Source organism: Hemicordylus capensis, chromosome 5, assembly GCF_027244095.1.
Source record: "Hemicordylus capensis ecotype Gifberg chromosome 5, rHemCap1.1.pri, whole genome shotgun sequence".
Taxonomy (NCBI): domain Eukaryota; kingdom Metazoa; phylum Chordata; class Lepidosauria; order Squamata; family Cordylidae; genus Hemicordylus; species Hemicordylus capensis.
The window spans coordinates 218,441,054-218,459,749 of NC_069661.1; the positions used below are offsets into that span (position 1 = coordinate 218,441,054).

Below are 18,696 nucleotides of genomic sequence, written 5' to 3' on the forward strand. Positions count from 1 at the left end.
AGACAGTGTTTTCAGTCATAGCATCCCAATAAACAAAACAAAAAACCAGCAGCTGATCATTGTTGCCAAAGTTTGTAATTGTGCATTAAAAACATTCATAATTTCCCCCTTACTATTTTGCTTCTGTGCAAAATAAAATAAGATTTAAAAATGATGAATGCTAGTGGCAGGAAGAGCTGCATTCCAGGAAAGATAATCCAACATGGAAGGAGAAAGGTGTGGAAAAAGACACTGGGTTGTATCCAAAGAAAATAAATCATGATTAACTTTCTTTGGAAACAACAAACCATTGTCAGCAGGCCTCTGCAGACAACAGTGGCATGGCAATCTACACAGGCAAGGACTGAACTGCAATCCCATTTGAAGCTGAAGAAATTGCCACAAATGCGCACTTGGGGGCAGGGGTGGTGGTGGAACCAAACAAAACAGGAATGCAATAGTTATTATAGTTTGGGAACAATGTTGTGTGGATTCTATGGAATAACTGAGTGAGTGAACGGTGCCAATTCTGCAGAAAACAGCTCGTGTGGAAGCATTAATTAGACTTACATTTCCGTGAGGCATCATCGGCAGGAACTGGGGCTGGCAAGGAAGCTGCTGTTTCAGCAGAAGTTTGGGACACCTTTGAGGAGACGGTTCCTGGGATCACCTCTGGATTTTTCCTATCAACAAGGAAAATACCTGTATATTTTCATGTATATAAAGAATATAAAGCTCTTTATATTCTCATGTCCCAGAAGGTTGCACATCAATAACTAGTTCACAAATGAATGGTACACTCCTGTTAGAACTCTTCCAGCATCTACTTCTCATCCTAGATAGAGTTATACTTGTCATAGTCTCACCTGGCACCAGAGTAGTTCTATAACCCAGTCCTCAGGGAAGCGCTGCTTACATTATTGTGAGAGCAGAACAGTCGGGCAAACAACGATTTGGCAAAGTGCAGGTGTGTGTGTGTTTGTGCATGTGTGTGTATAACATGCAGCTACATTCCACTCAGTGTTGCCAACTGTAAGCAAAATATGAGCTGGTGAGAAACCACATTTTTTCCAGTGACAAAAATACCATCCTTAGATACACTTTTGAAAATGTTTATTGGAGCTCAAACTACATGTAACAGTGCCTGACCTGAGCCTTCCAATGCAATTCTGCCCCAGTTGTGACTAAATCAGGGGGTGCAACTTAAAATGCTAAGCGAGCATGCAGATAGGGGGTGCTGCTGAAAATCCCTTCCGTCTTTCCCCCCTATTGCTCACTTCTGGCATTGGCTCACTGCCTGAAGGGTAGAGAGGAAGAAAGATTTCAGGGGCTGGACTGGGGACAAAAGGCCACATTCTCTTGGGTGCTTTAAATCACACCTTTATACCCCACTTTAGATATAATTGGGGTATACACACATTTTAAGAAATAGGTCTGCCCCCTCAATCAGGATGTTCACAAATGAAACTAAGATTGGTGCTTTAAAGATTTTCCATGTTTGTAAATCCAATGAAAGAGACTGAGCAGAAGAACATACATTTTATTTTTAAAATGTCTGTCAATATCTGTACTACATTAATACAATTCAGAGTGGGGATGGGAAAGAACATTTTCAGATAAAGCTTGGCTTCAGAGTTTGTTGTTTGTTTTGGCAGCTTTTAAACAGAAAATTGTGTCATATTTGGCATGCTAGGAGAAAAGGGAGAATCTTGAATTTTCTGGGAGCTTTCTTGAGGACTGGTAGTATGCTGTTGGACAAAGCCTGCCTTAGATAAACACTGCACAGTTCTCTGAGCTGGCTTGCACCAGTCTCCATATGCCAGTCCTGTACATGGAGAGGTGGCTTGTTGGTTATTGTTTTGCATCTTGCTGCACCAGATCATACAGCTGGTTTATTTTATTTCTACATTCTATAAGGGTATGAAATGTTAATGTTTGACCCAAACTGTTTAAAACCAAAAGGTCAAAGTTCTTACTGCCAGTTAACATTTTAGAAAAGGTGATTTCATACTGTGGACAATCTCTTTCACTGTTCTGGGTAAGACTATGTCAATGGTCAGCGAAGAGCTCTATGACTCTATGTCAAGAGCGACTCTGTCAAGAGCTGACTCTATGTCAAAGAGCCAGCATGGTGTAGTGGTTAGAGTGCTGGACTAGGACCTGGGAGATCCGAGTTCAAATCCCCATTCAGCTTCATTCATGATGCTTGCTGGGTGACTCTGGGCCAGTCACTTCTCTCTCAGCCTAACCTACTTCTCAGAGTTGTTGTGAGGAGAAACTTAAGTATGGGCTCCTTGGAGGAAAAGCAGGATATAAAATGTAATAAATAAATAAATAAATAATGGAAGCTGCAAGAGATACATATATATACCTTTCCCCAGGTGATGGTGAAGAAGGTTCAACTGGGCAAAATGGTAATGTGGTCTCTTCTGTTGCTGGGACTTCATGATTTTTGCTGTCTGATGAGGGAGTGAACAGTCCAGAGATGTTGAAGTCAATATCTTGAAGAAAACAAGAAAGATAAAATCAATGAGACAATCTGAAGGGCTGAAACCATGCTTGTTATGAGATTCTATAGTCCTTTGCAACGAGGCTGGAGTGCTTGATCCCTTTTAACTATGATTCATTATATGAGCCTTAGAAGGTGAGCTGACTTTCATGATCCATGAGAGTCAACTTACCTTCTGAGGTCAAGGGAAGATGCCTTGCTTGCTATGGGTCAGTCCCCTCTAACTGAGAGGTTAGATAAAAATGTAGACATCGAGGGCTTCTCAGAGGTGGTCTCAACTTTACTGGGAGCAAAGACAGATATAAAAAGATATTTCTTAACAAAGTCATTCAACCACAGTGTGAAACCAGCTTCCTCCTGGCTTTATCATTTCTGTGACAGACAGACATTCCAGCAAATCAAATGTTGGTTCAGTCCTCAGGCTTCCCTCTCATCCCATGTTCCAAGCAGTTGTACAACTTTTAAAAACAACAACACAAAAAACAGAATGGTCACAAAAGCCTGTGCCACAATAAGCTTATTAGTCTTTAAGGTGTCACAAGACTCTTTATCCACTCATTCACTGCCTTATTAATTTTTTTTAAAAATCCAGAAACTTAAAAGTTCAAAACTGTTCCAATGTGTCTAATCTAATCTTTTCAGAAAATGCAGCTTTGGAAATATGATGTACTCCTGTCTATTTCTGCCATTATGACAGCCTCCCTCCTCCTTCTTGGGAAACTCTGGCTTCATACAGAAATGAAGGAAGCAGAGGGTGGACAGACATTTGGCATCAGGAGAGGAAACCTAGACTCTATTTGAATTAAATAGCAATGTCATGCCAGTACTCAACTGGTGCAAAACCTGAATACCAGTGAATCCTGTGCATTCTTAATGAAGCCAGTGTTCCTAACACAGCAAAATATATTTTAAGTTAAAGGACACAGAGGGAAACATCCCAGAATACAATCAAACTCAAGTCTTAAATTAATTACTGTATGTGCATTCAGCATAATAGTATTATTGTGTTCAGCTCTTCCTCTGAATAGTTACCATTATATCCACATCATCTCCATGTCTGGTACCTGCAACTCCTCCTTTGTCCTTTTAGTAGTTTAAAGTTTTCCTGCATTTGGAGCTTTACACTAAAGCAAACCTTATCAAAGGGGTTTTCTTTTGGATCTCAGTGTGTTTCTTCTGTTGAGTTTCCTGTGAGACTTCTGTGTTTCTTCTCTGATTTCATACATGGGAGCTTGGTGGCAAGCATTGCCTTCTACTGTCCAGAAGCCTACATGGCTGAACACCTGCTGTGTGCTCAAATCCTTTCCCCTGTGCTAAATCAGTAATTTGCTGAGTCCTAAATTGGAACACTGGACTGCAGGGTCCAGTACTGCAGAAGCTGAAATCACTGTCCTTGAGCATTCTGTGTGTAGGCCTGTTGTGAGAATACCTGCAACGGACTGCCAATTGTGGAATCCAGCGTCTTTGAGACTTTCTGTGTGGGCTTGCCCTGGGAGCATCCCCATTTCTGACTGCCTGAAAGCCTCTAGAGTAAAACCCTGGAGGCTGGGGAATTCCCAACATGGGCTTGCCACAAGCTAACCCTTGTGCCTGACTGACTGGGAACTCAGTGCTCCCTTTTGCTAGCTGTGAGCATGTGGTGTTGCCATTGATATTGGAACTTGGTGCTATGCCAGTGCCTCACTGCCTGTCTTTGCCCCCACTTTGGCAATAACATTTGAGAATGACCCTAAATTTTCTCCAGTGCAGGACTTCCCTTTTGGCATCACACACTAATGAGCAAAAATGGACATGTATTAAATTGCTCTTAATTTTATCTTTTTTCTCTATCCCTTTCTCTTCCCCTGCCCCTCCCCCTTCCTCCATTGAGATTTTAAATTCCCAACCACTAGACTATTAGAGCCTTCGTGCCTTCTCACGCTTTATCTAGTCCCTGGGAAATGCCTTCATGCCTTGTGCAACTGCAACCTTATCAAGGTTGCTAGATATCACCATTAACATTGGGCCTCTGTTCCAAAAGCCTTGTAAGAGTCTGCTGCCCCTCCAGGTACCCTAGGCATTGGCTTGTGTCCAGACTATTGTCTGTTATTCATACTTGCAAACTCAGTTTTGAGCAAATTTTCCCCAAATTGGTCCAAAAATGCAGATACACACATGTGTGGTATACACACGTGTAGGCAAATGTGCTTTTACTGTACAGTGCTGCTTTTTTTAAATTTTAAGTAAGGTACTTTATATTTGTCACATCTGTATTCCTTCTTTGCTCTGAGCTTCTCAGATCAGTGTACAATGTTGCTGGTTTTTGGTTTGGTATAATTCTGCCCTTGAATAAGAACCTTAACTGTTGTCCTTTACATCTGGATTATCCCCTTGATTTTCCCTATTTCTAATATGGACCTAGCAAAGAGGAAGAGTAGAATTATCCCATGATAGTGTATCACTATTCCTCATGACATTTTCACAGTAACAATGACCACACAAAGTATTTTCTCACTCCCATGCACACCAGTGAAGCTCAGAGTTGCTTCCAGTCCCACTAAAGCAAAAGAATTCAGGCTGACATTATTGGCTACCTCCTGGGAAGAGGATCTCCGCATTTTGTATTAGGGGCTCCACAACTCCCACAACTTGGATAGAGGATACAGAGGCCATGTCTAGTTGTATCTGGGACCTGGGAGGAAAACAACATTAAGGAGATAATGAAGCCTATATCCTTCATGGTCCTGTCATAAGAATATAAGAAAAGCCCTGCTGGATCAGGCCCAAGGCCTATTTAGTCCAGCATCCTGTTTCACACAATATGGAATGCTAGTTTCACAACTAGCATATTTTGCCAATTATATCATAGGGCAGAGAACTGAGAATTTCACCACCAGTCTGTAGAGTGGAAAAGAACAGTCAATGGAATCCTGCCTTCTACGGAGCTTTTAAAGGTATGGGAGCCCTTTAGGGTCTGGATCAGACAACATGTTGGAGGTGAGGGAGGGAAGGTGCTAGGGTTTTTGTTCCTGTCCTTTCCCCATGTTGACAAAGAAGTTATAAGGAAAACTGCACCTTTTAGGTGTTTTGCAGTTCTGAAAGGATCAGATGGAATATAGTATCTCTGGTAGGATAGGGCTCCAGCAGGTATACTGCACATGAGAGCTGCTCTTACCCCTGGACTTCCAGGCCAGTCCAGGGCCTCCACACCACTGGAGGGCCCCAAATCCTCTTTAGTCTGTCCCAGGTGGTGTGGTTGTCGCATGCACTCCATGCTGCATCGGGCACCTCTGCTTTAGAGATAGAGCGAGGAGTGGGGAAAGAAAAATGTGGGATGGGAACATGTTAAGTTGCGTGTTGACATGTTTCTGCTAATCCACATTTGCATAAATATACCTGTTTTATATTATATTCTTACATTATTGTGAGTTCAGCTGCTGTTTGTGCCCTCAAGAACCCACGTGTTAAAAATACTGTGTGTGTCACTGTGTGTGTGTGTGTAATGATGCTTAACTTGCAGTGGGGGGAGTGGGGGGGGCACAAGAGGCCTTTAGGTCCAGGCTCCAAAATTACCTAGGTGCAACTCTGTTGCACATTATCAGTTAGAATGCAGTAACTCCTGAATGCATATTACCAAATACATCAATTTTCTAACAGAGGGGGACTGCTTCCTGGGGACTCTATATATTACCCTTCAGTCTGTTGAGGCCACAACAGGTTGGGCCCAAGGACAATGGCAATGTTGCTAGGAGTCATTTTATTCACTTCTTGTTGTTCAGCCAGCTTGGCTAAAAACCGGATCAGATACCTGTTGGAAGAAGGTCATTAGTAAAGTCAGGGAGATATTGGCTAGATTTTCTGGCACAACTCTTTATGCCTTTATCTGATGCAGGCAGAGTAGAAAGGTTAAAAGGCAAAGCTTTTCGCACCATGAAAAGGTCAGGACGGGACAAGTTTCACACACCAAAATTCTGCTTAGACCCCTGAACTTGTAAGCCCAAAAGGCCAGCAGGTATGCCACACCTCAAATTGTTGTAGTTGTCCTTGGGGAGGCGGTTGCAAGCGTCCTGGAGGTGCTCCAGCCGACTCTCTGGTTCTTTGACACTGAAAAGGAAAGCCTGTGTTACTGCCTTCAAGCAGAGAGGGGAAGGGAAGGCCACAGGAGATTCAGAAGGAGAGGGGATAGAACCTCAGTGATATAATTGCTTCTATTAACCCTTGTATTTATTTCCTAATGATCATACACACTTTACTCTGTGTCTGACACCCAATATAGACTATATTTCAAGCAGTATGGTGTTACACCAGCCTGCTATCAGATGTGGAGAGTGGATGCCCTCCACCACAGTTGCAAACTGAGGGCCAAACTAGATATGACACAACTCATGTCATTTGGCCCTGGTTTTGTTGGTTTGGTTTGGTTTTAAGTCTCTTGCTCCAGTCTCCAGCTCCAAAGTCTTCACATGATGCTCTAGTACAGGACTGTGAGACTTTGGCCCTCCAGCTGCTGTTGGACTGCAACTCCCATAATCCCGAACTGTTGGCCACTGGGGCTGGGTATGATGGGAGCTGTAGTTTAACAACAGCTGGAGGCACAAAGGTGTGCAGGCATATCTATTGAGAATGGGGATTTGTGGGGAGGCGGGAGGCAGGAAAGAAGATGGAAAGGAACAAAGAATAAAGCCTTCTGGACTGATGTTCTAGGGTAGGGGTGAACAATTCAAGTGTCCTGGTGGGTCAGAACCAACTAGGTGTGTGGGGGCCGAGGTCAATTTTCAGCACATTAATTACTACATAAAAAATAATTATTAAAAATGGAAGTGAGGAGGCAAAGGGATGGAGTAAGGGGGAGAGGTGAGAGGAAAGAGGGATAGTGTCAGTTGGCTACAACCCAGGGATGGGATCATCAGAGGAGGGAGGGCATCTGGTCTCAAGCACGGGCCAGATCTGAGCCCTATGCCTTACATTGTCCAGGCCTGAACTAAGGTTATTGCATTTCCACCAAATTGGTTGCAAGGTTTTCAAACTCATTAACATCCAACCTTACGAGGCAGGGTTGCGGAAGATAAGCCAAACGACACAAAGATACAGGAGATTTGTAATCAGAAGGGCAAGTCCCCTTCTCCTGTGTTGCTTACCTAAGCAACCCCCCTTTCTGAGCTGCTTTTTGTCCCTCTGGTGGAAACCATAAACAGCTTTCCCTAGTGGAGCAAACTGCAGCTTCAAGGGTGTGTGGGGGGGAGGCTTTTTGATCAGGAAAATGGCACAGAGCATGGGAGGCTGGCCCATTTGGGCAACTAGGCCACCATCTGGACTCACCTGCAGAACCCCCACACACCTTCAAACTTTCCCTCTCCCATTTTCTCCCATCTTTCTTTGCTGTCTGTTTTTTATACCTTAAAGCAACATTTCCACAACTTGCCATCAGAGGGCTTCCCTTCCTCTCAACACCTGAAGCTGGGCATTGAAATTGTTCGCTCAGGGCATAGGATACTATTGGCCAGGTGTGGTCATCCCCACCATGGCAATCAGGAGAGCATAGGTTAGTGGTGGTCTTTTTAAAACTTCCTTTGGGGCAGGCTATTGGCGACCAGAAGGGAAGAGGGAGACAGGCAGAGAAGAGGTGTGCAATTTGCATTTTGCAAGGCTTCAAGTAGGAAAGCAAAGTCAATTTTTTCTGCTGCATGTGGAGGGCTTGGAACAAGAGAAGAAAGCCAGGTGGATAAAGGGTTAAAGTCTCCCTTCCCCTGGCACCACTGCTCCAGTCAAATTCAGAGCCTGCAGTGACTATCCTAAAATAAAAATGGAAACATTGGGAGATCAAATCACAGATCTCTAACATCCCATGTATATTGACCCTCAGAGGTAAGCTTCACTTTGTCCAAAGGGGCTTATTCCCAGATAAGTGTGTATACAATTAATCTGAATGCTGTTCATTTTTTGTTTTTAACCCAGGAGGATATATACATCATTTTTCTTACTCACATTCTTCAAGTTGTAATGAGAATATCTGCCCCTCTTTAATGTTTTTGCAACTAAACCTGTGCAAAGAGAATTTAAGATGGTGCTTGAGCGGGCTAGTTGTTTCAAGCATTGCCAGTGCATGTCACCAGCTAGTCCAATTAACCACTGAGATCATAATGCACGTAGGCTGTAAGAATGCTGGTTTTTCTAGTTTCAGCTTACCTGGCAGCTTTGAGCCAATCTTCGTAGAGTTCAAAGGTCATCAGAGGCTGGGGTAGCTCTCGTAGGTAACATTTCAGTGCACCTGGGATGTCGAAGGAGACATGTTTTAGAGATGGCACAACATGTCTAGCCATCAAGAAAGAGGGAGAGTGGGTTGTGCGACTCCCCTTTGCTCAATTCCTTGGTACTTTTAAGCTTTTCTATATCTACCTGCCACAGCATGAGGGTCCCCAGAGAATTCCTCCAGAGTGCCTGAGTTGCAGGCAAGACTATACTTCAGCCTCTTCAGCACAGAAGCCCCAGCTGCCAACCGGAAGAGTCCCTAGAAAATGAAAATGAGAAAAAAGAGTGAGGCCTGGGTGCTTTTCACACAGGGCTTTTAGCTCACATCAACTCCAGAATGGAGGGTCTGCATTCACATATTGGCCAGATTTACCCCAAAGTCCCTGTGAGTTATCGGGGAGCACTTCACACACATGATTTGTGTTTTTCATTGCACATTAGAGTGTAGGCTGATTTATATCCAGGGTTTTAAAAAAAAAAACTTTTTGTGTCAGTTTTTGGAGGCAACATCAAACTTGTAGTAAAGCCTGCTGTCTGAAAACCCTGGACATCTGTGACAAAGGAAAGATCTGGTGCTGGGTGGAACTTACCTCTTCCTGCATCCCTGATGTCAGCAGCATCATGACACAAGCTTCAATGGGGAGTGCAATCTCCCGCTCAGAAGTCTTCAGATGAGTCTCTAGAGGCATCCCATACACCCCTGGCACAGATGTGTCTGTTGGGAATGGAGATTCTGAAACACAGAATGAGAAAGACAGAGAATAAAGCCTGCTAGACTGATGATCTGGATTTATTTTATTCCCATTCTGTACTGGCTGGGATGTTTTCAAAACTCACAACCCTTGAAACAGATTTTCAGGATTGACCTGGAGGAGCTCAACTCAGTTTTCCAGGAAAATACATGTTGTGCCTTCTCTCAAGTCTGGTCCACACATGCAGCAGAATGAGGTGGCAGAACACAGGTAAAATGATAGGTAGCAGTGTTCCCCAGACTATGGGAAACACCAATATCAGGCAGCAGCGATATAGGAAGATGCTGAAAGGCATCATCTCACACTGTGCGGGAGGAGGCAATGGTAAACCCCTCCTGCATTCTACCAAAGACAACCACAGGGCTCTGTAGTCACCAAGAGCCGATGGCACACTTTACCGTACCATTTTTTAGTTCTTCTGCATGAATAAAGTCCCTGCAAGTGGAAAACTAACACACCAGGGAGAAACTTTCTAGCTCAGCCCTCTACTTGCTATGCTAGTTTTCTATTTACAGGAGACGGTAGGCATTTAAACACACACACACACACACACACACACACACACACACACACACACGGTTAAAAAGTGGGATTCCCCACTTGTGAAGTCTGAAGTGGTATAATCCATTCTAGCAAGGCAGCATTCTGCTGTCTCATTCATCTAGATGTGTAGATTCCACTTCAGGGTCTGCCTCAGCAGTGCAGAAATCAAGTGGAGATAGTTCAAGTGGAGATAGTTTCACTCCTGGAAACTTTGCTTGCTCAGAAATCAGGGCTTTATGTCTGGAAAAGGACCATAGAATACTCCAAGGGAAATGTGAACTCATTTGTAATGCATGGTACATCACATCCCCAGTGCCACACACTTTGAAGTTGCAGCCAATCTTGTGTACATACACGGTGCCTTCCCACACTTCTCTCTAACCGGGGGACTACATACACATGATGTCTGTTACTAAGGTAAAGTGTGCCCACAGAGCTCTGTGGTTTTCTATATACCGCTTCTCAGCAAAAGAGTCTTCCAAGTAGTTTATGTATAAAAACAATAAGATGGTTCCTGTCCCCAAAGGGCTCACAGACCAAAAGAAAATACAAGGTAGACATCAGCAACAACCACTGGAAGGATGCTGTGCTGGGGTAGGTTGAATAGGGCCTGTTGCTCTCCCCCTGCTTAATATAAAGAAAATCACACTTTGAAAGGTGCCGCTTGGCCCAGTTAGCAAGGCTGAGACAGAAGTCGCCCCCTATGCAGCAACAAGAATCTGAGCATTGCTGATATACTGCACACCCCCAAAGCCCCAGCTGACACAATAGGAACAAGCTCATGTTTTGGTCCATCTGTATCTAACATGCATACCAAAATACACAGTTTGGTTTGTACCTGGCTGGCTATGAGTCTCCTTCAGCTCTGCCAAGGTAGCGTCCAGAGATCCCAGGGACTTCCGGTGATATTCTGCTTGAATTTCCAGCAACTGGTATATAAAAAAACCACAGACAGCTTTATATTGATGAATGGTTTTTTCCCCTGCAAGTCCTTCTAATCCCAGGAGAGAGACATGTCTTCTTCAAGAGATGTGGCATAACAGCAAAGGGGGATTAGATAGATGATTAGGATAAGTCTTTCCCAGGTAGAGAGAGCTGCAGGGGGGGAAAGCTGAGCCTCATGGGACTGAGAATCCCATGATTATCTAGAGCAGTGATTCTCAAACTTGGGTCCTCAGGTGTTATTGGACTTCAACTCCCATAATCCCCAACCAAAGGCCACTGAGGCTGGGGATTATGGGAGTTGAAGTCCAATAACACCTGAGGACCCAAGTTTGAGAATCCCTGATCTAGAGGTATGCAAACCGTTTTTGAAGACTCACCTGGGAAGTTGATGCTACAGAAAGAACAGAGATAAGGTGAGTGACTTACTTTGATAAAGTATTTAGCATAGCTGTCCTCCTTGGTGGAAAAGTGATAGAGGTCTGCCATATATTCATCCTAAAGCATAAGATGTGGGGAGCATTAATCTTTGTACCCTTCATACAGAGCACCTTATCCCATGAACTACATTCCAGTCTCTGCAGTGTTATGGCATATTTAGGTGGTGGTTTACTTTTACCACAGCCACCAAATGGCGCAGCGGGGAAGTAACCTGCCTAGAGAGCAGTAGGCTGCTGGTTCGAATCCCCGCTGATGTGTTTCCCAGAATATGGGAAACTCCCATATCAGGCAGCAGCGGTATAGGAAGGTGCTGAAAGGCATCATCTCATACTGTATGGGGAGAAGGCAATGGTAAACCCCTCCTGTATTCTACCAAGAAAACCACATGGCTCTGTGGTCGCCAGGAGTCGACACCAACTCAACGGCACCACCTTTCCTTTCCTTTTACCGCAGCATGAATCTCAGGGCATGTGCGTGCTATCAGCGGGAGTTAAGAAGCTCTTAGGCTGTGCACACATGACCTGTTCCAACATGGTAGGGATTCCAAGGTCCTTGGAACCTTATAAAGTAGGAATAGCATGGTGACAGATGACTCAGCACTGATGTTTACAGATGTTGCTGTAACTCTATGCAGCATCTGGGATGAATCACACTAGCAATTGTTCTGGTTTACCATTCAGACCTCAGTTGTGGGTGCCAAACAATGACGCACAGCATAATTACGGATGGCACAGGTTGGTTGTGCATCATTACAGAGTCAAAACACAAATCACCCAGGGATTTTATTTGCGAGTATATGCCTAGCAGTGGCATAGCTAGGGGAGAGGGGGCCCGTGTTCATCCCTCTCTCTGGCAGCACCCCCAGATTGAGGTAGATAATGAAGAAAATAGGGTGGGATGATGCTGGAGGGCCCCCAAGAGCTGGGGGCCCGTGTTCTTTGAACCCTTTCGTTCAGTTATAGCTATGCCCCTGATGCCTAGGCCAAATCTGCACCAAGACTCTTGTCATACTTCATTCGATTTCACTTTCCCATTCCTCGCTGCTTGCCCCCCAAATCTTTGTGTTTCCCATACAAATTGCACTTCCCTTTCCTGAATTGGGAAGAGGAAAATTTCATTTTAATACTCAACCACATAGCCTCAGTTTGCACCCACCTTGCTCTGCTCAACCCTCCTCCTCATCTCTTCTTCCTCCTCCTTCAGATTCTCCAGTTTGGTGGCAGCTGAGGATGCTGCTGGGCCAGCGCTAGCACCGATGCTGTTACCAGAATTCTTGGAAGCTTGGTTCAGGCTCCAAGTTTCCAAAGAATCAAAAACAGGAAATGATTTGACGGCATTCAAAGGCCAGGTAACATGTTAAACAAAGAGACTGGGGCAGTTCACATGATTTCTAGGATAGAGGATGCCTCCTACCCTGGGGGGGGGGGTGAGGGTCCCAGTCCTCTTTAAAAACCAACCCAAGTTGCAAGCTTTGAAGGTGGCACGGTGCAGAGAGGAGAGAAGGTTGACAGCTGTCTTTTCTCATGCTTCTTGAACACTTTGCAAACAGTATAAAAAGAGGCACTCCTTACAAAGCCTGAAAGGATCAGATGGGCCCCACAGAGCTGCTTCGATGGTGGGGGCAGGGAGACATCTTGCCACCCTGCTGGAGTCCCAATAATCCACCACCTGAGGCAACTGCCTCACCTTGCCTCACAAAAGGTCGCCCCATCCCCACTAATGTAGCCATGAAGCATTTTAACAATAAAGCTAAGGTGGGAATAAACAGTTGGTGTGCTGATTGAAAAGGCAGGTACACATGTACCCAATTAAAACTCTTGTGTTCAATTTTTTTTTATGCAGACAAGCAGTTAGAACAGCCAGTAACACAGAACAGAGTGTGTGGTGGTGCTGACTCATATAGAAAGTGAGGCTCTCATATGATGCACAGCTAAATGGGCAAACTGAAGAGAATCAATTAGAAATGCATCTACATGATCAAGTGTATCTCACAGTTCAATTTCCATGTTTATTTAGTAAAGACCTATGCTTTCCCTCCCTCCTGTCTCTGTTTGGTAGAACACTTATGGAGCCTACTCTGCCCTTTTCTTTTTGGCCTTGCTTGTTTTAAGGGGGATTGATGACTAAAACCAAGTCACAAGCTTCATCAGCTGGCTTTGGACAGAACCATCTGCATCAGCCTACAACAACACGTACAAACATTAGTCAGCATTTCACTGCCTTCAGTGGCAGGCAGTGTTCATAACAGAGTTGATATAAGAGGAAAAGGGCTTCTCAAACGCACTATGGGCCCTTGGCAGAGCAGGGGCTGCATGTCAAGAATGTGGTCTCATTTCTACACTCAGACAAAAGCAGCCCATTCCCCATCTTTCTAGTTATATAGGATTCATCAAGACCATCTCATCTTTTTATTTATTTTACATTTTCTATCCTGCTCCTCCTCCAACGAGCCCAGAGTGGTGTACTACATACTTAAGTTTCTCCGCACAACAACCCTGTGAGGTAGGTTAGGCTGGGAGAGAAGTGACTGGCCCAGAGTCACCCAGCAAGTCTCATGGCTGAATGGGGATTTACACTCGGGTCTCCCCAGTCCTAGTCCAGCACTCTAACCACTACACCATGCTGGCTCTTCCCGCCTCCCCTCACATCCCTCTCTTAGTACCGGCTCTTGATGGTGTTCCAATCCTGAATAAGTTTCTGAAGAGTCTTTTTGTGTTTCAGAATGGTGGGCAGCTCCTCCTGGGAAAGATTGAGAGGAGGGAGTTAGTCACAGCCATTCTTGCCAATTTGTTAGGAAGAATCATATTCCTATAACATGCCACAGTCAGAGAAAAGAAGTCAAAAAGACAAGAAGGCCAAAGGAGGAGAGAGAGGGAATAGTCAGAAGGGCAAGCAGGAAAGAGGGGAAACAGAAGAAGTGTGGGGGGGGGGGGAGACAGAGAGATGAAGGATACCTCACTCAATTTATTCAGGGGTTGTAGGACATCTCGCTCAAGGGTCATTTCGAATTCAGCAAGGATCCTAGCTAGCATGCTCTGAATGAAGCAGCTCATTTCTAGAGCTTTCCTGCAAGCAAAGAGGGATGACATTGTTATCATAGTGTATTGTTATGGATTAGGTCAGGGGGTTTCAACCTTTTTTAAACAAGTGTACTCCTTACATAATAATAGCCCTTCTGGATCAGGCCTAAGGCCCATCAAGTCCAGCATCCTGTTTCATACAGTGGCCCACCAGATGCCTTCAAGAAGCTCACAAGCAGGGGGTGAGGGCTTGCCCAAATGCATTGCTCCCCTGCAATTGGTATTTAGCCACATCTTGCCTTTGAGGCTGGAGGGGGCCTTCTGTCTGAAACGTTTCTTCTGTCTGAAACCTTCGGCACAGGGACCCAGTGGCACTCTTACCCCTGGACTTCGAGGCCAAAGTCCAGGGCCTCTACACCTCTTGGCCCCCCCTCCCCAAATCCTCCTTAGTCTGTCCTGGGTGGTGTGGTCAGTGCTGGCCCACACTGTGCTGGGCAGCTGAATGTGATTATGACCTGTGCCAAGTGCTTTAGAGACAGAGTGGGGAGTGGAGAAAGAAATATGTGGGATGGGAAAATGTTAAGTTGTGTGTTGAAATGTTTCTGCTAATGCATATTTGCATAAATATATCTGTTTTATATTCTTACATTCTTGTGAGTTCAGTTGCTTTTTGTGCCCTTAAGAACCCATGTGTTAAAAATACGGCATGTGTCATTGTGTGTGTGTAGGAGGATGATACTTAACTTGCAGGGAGGCAGGGTAAGGTGTTCCTCCAAAGGCTTTTAGGTCCAGGCTCCACAGTTACCTAAGTGCACCTCTGCAGGTACCCCATAGAGATTTTTTTAAAAAAATATTACAGTTATGAGACAGATTGTCATAGTCACTGGCTTACATCCAGACTGTCTGGATGTTAGCCAGTGACTATGACAATCCACTGAAATTAATAGGACAAGTAAATTTATCCCACCAATATCAATAGCACTTCTCATGTGTAACTTAATCTGGATGTAAACCAGTGACTGTAATAGCCTAGTCCTCCAATCAGGAGGCAACAGAGTTGCATCCTAATTACTAGTCAGTGAGTCAGGACAGGAGGCTCTGGATACCCCTTACAAGCCTTAGAAGTAACCCCAGGATGTACCCCTGGTTGGGAACCACTGGATTAGGTAATGATTACTTGGTCATCTTCTTTTGTTAGGCAGGGGCCTTGATGGTTGCCACACAATTCTACCAAGTGTTAATGACTCTGCATCACTCTGAAAAAGGAAGTTTAAGCCAGTAGAAAGACATACTGTAAACAGAGACTTGAAACTCAGTATCCCACTTGAAGAGAGGGAATGAAAGTGATATCAAGCTGTCTCCTGTGCCCCAACCCCTGTGAAAGATGTCTGTGTAAAGAAAGAGCAGTTTGAAAGCAATTGCTGTCTGTGTGTGAGAAAGAAAGAGATGTGGCATGATTTGGGGGAACAAAAGCAGGCTCACAGCACCTTTTAGAGTTCAAGGGTGTGTCTCGGAAGCTGATGTAATCCATTGCTGACTCTTAGGAATGCTGTGCTATCTTCCAGCCTCATCTAATGTTCAACTTCTATATTGTGTAAATAAATCAAATGCTACAAAAACACAGTTAAGTCTCCAGTAATCGCTCCTTCAAAGGAAGTCAGAAGCCAAATAGTGCTACATCCCTTGAATGTCTGGCTGCTCAGAGAAGTGGGGCTGGGGGCATATAATAGTACAAACGGAGATAATATTTATTTACTGGCTTGGAAGATAAGGAGTGCAAACTCCCCAGTGAGTGCACTTGGAGGTACAGAACACATAGAGGGTTTAATGGAAGCCAGGGATCACCAGGACTTGATCCACAGTCCTTTCTTGAAATGCACTTCCCAGATGGCACAGCCATAGCTTGGTGGTTGAGCCAATACTGCAGGGCTGCTCAACTGAGGCCCTCCTGAAGATGTTGGCCTACAACTCCCATAATTCTTGGCTTTTGGTCACTGTGACTGGGGATTATGGGAGTTATAGTCCAAAAACAGCTGAGGCAGGGGCTAAGTTGAGCAGGCCTGCAATACTGCAAGAGTGAAAGGCACTGAGACAAAAGCTTTTGCCACCTGTTTGTCCGTGTCTACCTAATATTGGCCATGGAGACACGCCACAAGTCTCTTGTGTGTGTGTTGCTTATATTCTATAGGAGAACACATTTTCTGTTCCTTACTTCATGAAACATAGGGTTCTTACCCAAGACTGGAATCAGTGTCTAGTTCCCTGAAGCTCTCAGCCATGGCCATGGACAGTGCCATCAAGGGCAGCTTTTTCTGCACAAAAATAAGGAAAAAAATTGTATTCCACCTTTCTTCCAACATGAAAATCAAGGAGAAGAAGGCAATGAGCAGACAAGTCAAAACCCCAATCTTTTTCTGAAGCAGAGTAAAGCTCTGCTTTGAATCCGCACCTGTCAATGTCTATATATTAGAGGCTAAACAACACAAAGCACATTTCAGACCTTTCATCCACATTAAATTTATTTTGTCTATGGGAGTGAGGTGAATTTTCCTCAGTTCACTTGCGATTGGCATAAAACGCTATGGCAAGGATAAGCATCAATAATAACAGAAGATGGGAGCAACTTGCCCCTTATTGCTACTGTGGTACTAGTTCTGATCCGGCAATGATAACTATACAAATGTGATAATCATGCAAAAACTTGCAATGTTGACTAAAGATTTTAACCATATGACTCAGAACTCAGACATCTGTCTTATGTGCTAGGGACAGGCAAGCTGTGTGTGTGTGTGTGTGTGTGTGTGTGTGTGTGTGAAAATGGGGACAGAATAGGGCTCTTGCTAGAGTGAAAGGAAGTGGGGCAAAAGCTCTTACCACACGTTTATCTATGTCTGCCCCACATTGGCCCTGAAGGCAAGCCACAAGCCTCTTGTGTACATTGTGTGCAGCACGTTTGGCTGGTTCAATTCTCTGTTCAATCTAGGAAAAAATGAAAGAGAATGAAAGGGTTAAACATTTAAGGCTGTTAAAATAAGGAAATGTATCCCTGCAGCCATTCCTGTTCATATTCATCTTTGTCCTTGATGAGAACTCCTGAAGAATGCTGCAGAGGAATAGTTTGGGTGCCACATCTTTCAAGACATTCCTATGCAGAATCAGCTGTATGGAGCAGAATTTGTACTTCTGAAATTTACATTTTTGTATAACATGACGGTGGTCCTCGAGAACACAAAGACATATTTGAAAACATGCAGACAACCATTTGCCTCCCATCTTGAGACCGTGAGAGTTCTTGTATTCATCGGGTTTCCCCGGCCACAAAAGCTATCTAAATAGTTTCAAGACAACTACAAAGGAATATGAGTGTAGATTGGGGAAATAAGAGAGGAAGCTTGAATTTGCAAGAGACCATGTATGTCTGGGCGTGCAGATCACAAGCGTCTGCCAAAGGCTTAAAAAAAAGTTTGAGTTTTTATGCCCTATATATTATTCTCCATCCTTCCCTTTTAGCCTCTAGAAATGCCCTTTCCAGTCCCTAAATCTCTTCTGCCCCTCAGTCTGCTAAAATACTTTGAATTTGGTAATTTACAAAACATTAGGTTCAGATTCACCTTGGGGGGAAATATGCCACAAGCAAAGTCCAAAGAAAGTGGTTCTGTTTATTTTCATTTTAAAACATTTCTACCCTGTCTATCCTGCCAAAGGCAGTCAAAGGCAACTTATAACAAACCAAAAAAAAAAAAAAAAAAAAAAAAACCACACACACACACACACACAAAAGCAAAAATAACATTCTCCTAAATGAACACTAAAAACTAATAAACTATAATAGGCAAGCCACAGAATAACAGAAAAACAAAGCATCAGGCAACTTAAATATAGTGGCGGACATGATGAGGAAATTTGCTCAAAGTAGTCCCATTTAAAATTTAAAGGACAAGTTAGGTTATATCAGTATCACCACCTAGTGTGCATTACAGAATGCTGTAGCATACGTAATACATATGTAATTCCAGATTCCATGGGTGGACTTTATTTATTTTATTGCTTTTAAAATGTACTAATATTTTTCATGTTGCCCAAGGCAATATACATAGTAAAAGCAGCAGTTAATATTCAAAGTACAGAAACAGAACCACTCAAAAGAGCAGATGATCCCAAACACTAATCCAAGTAAATATTAGAAGCCTGGGTAAACAGCAAGGTCTTTAAGTGGTGGTGGAAAACTGAAAGGATACTGAAGCCACTGGGGCAATCACCAAGAAGGCCCTATCCTCAACAG

At 44.0% G+C, this 18,696-nt stretch overlaps 1 protein-coding gene across 1 annotated transcript in view; it reads right to left on the reverse strand.

Moving 5' to 3' along the window:
* The window catches only part of SH3BP1 (SH3 domain binding protein 1), a 46,807-nt gene that overhangs the window by 10,721 nt on the left and 17,390 nt on the right, over positions 1-18,696 (reverse strand). The window contains exons 3-17 of the mRNA XM_053256241.1: positions 17,289-17,393; positions 16,650-16,726; positions 14,349-14,460; positions 14,057-14,133; positions 12,550-12,685; positions 11,383-11,451; positions 10,850-10,940; positions 9,307-9,449; positions 8,864-8,975; positions 8,654-8,735; positions 6,491-6,571; positions 6,159-6,275; positions 5,062-5,159; positions 2,351-2,480; positions 550-662 (exon numbers count right to left, since the gene is read on the reverse strand). Of these exons, the coding sequence (XP_053112216.1) occupies positions 550-662; positions 2,351-2,480; positions 5,062-5,159; positions 6,159-6,275; positions 6,491-6,571; positions 8,654-8,735; positions 8,864-8,975; positions 9,307-9,449; positions 10,850-10,940; positions 11,383-11,451; positions 12,550-12,685; positions 14,057-14,133; positions 14,349-14,460; positions 16,650-16,726; positions 17,289-17,393 (1,543 nt within the window). The remainder of the gene's footprint in view (positions 1-549; positions 663-2,350; positions 2,481-5,061; positions 5,160-6,158; positions 6,276-6,490; positions 6,572-8,653; positions 8,736-8,863; positions 8,976-9,306; positions 9,450-10,849; positions 10,941-11,382; positions 11,452-12,549; positions 12,686-14,056; positions 14,134-14,348; positions 14,461-16,649; positions 16,727-17,288; positions 17,394-18,696) is intronic.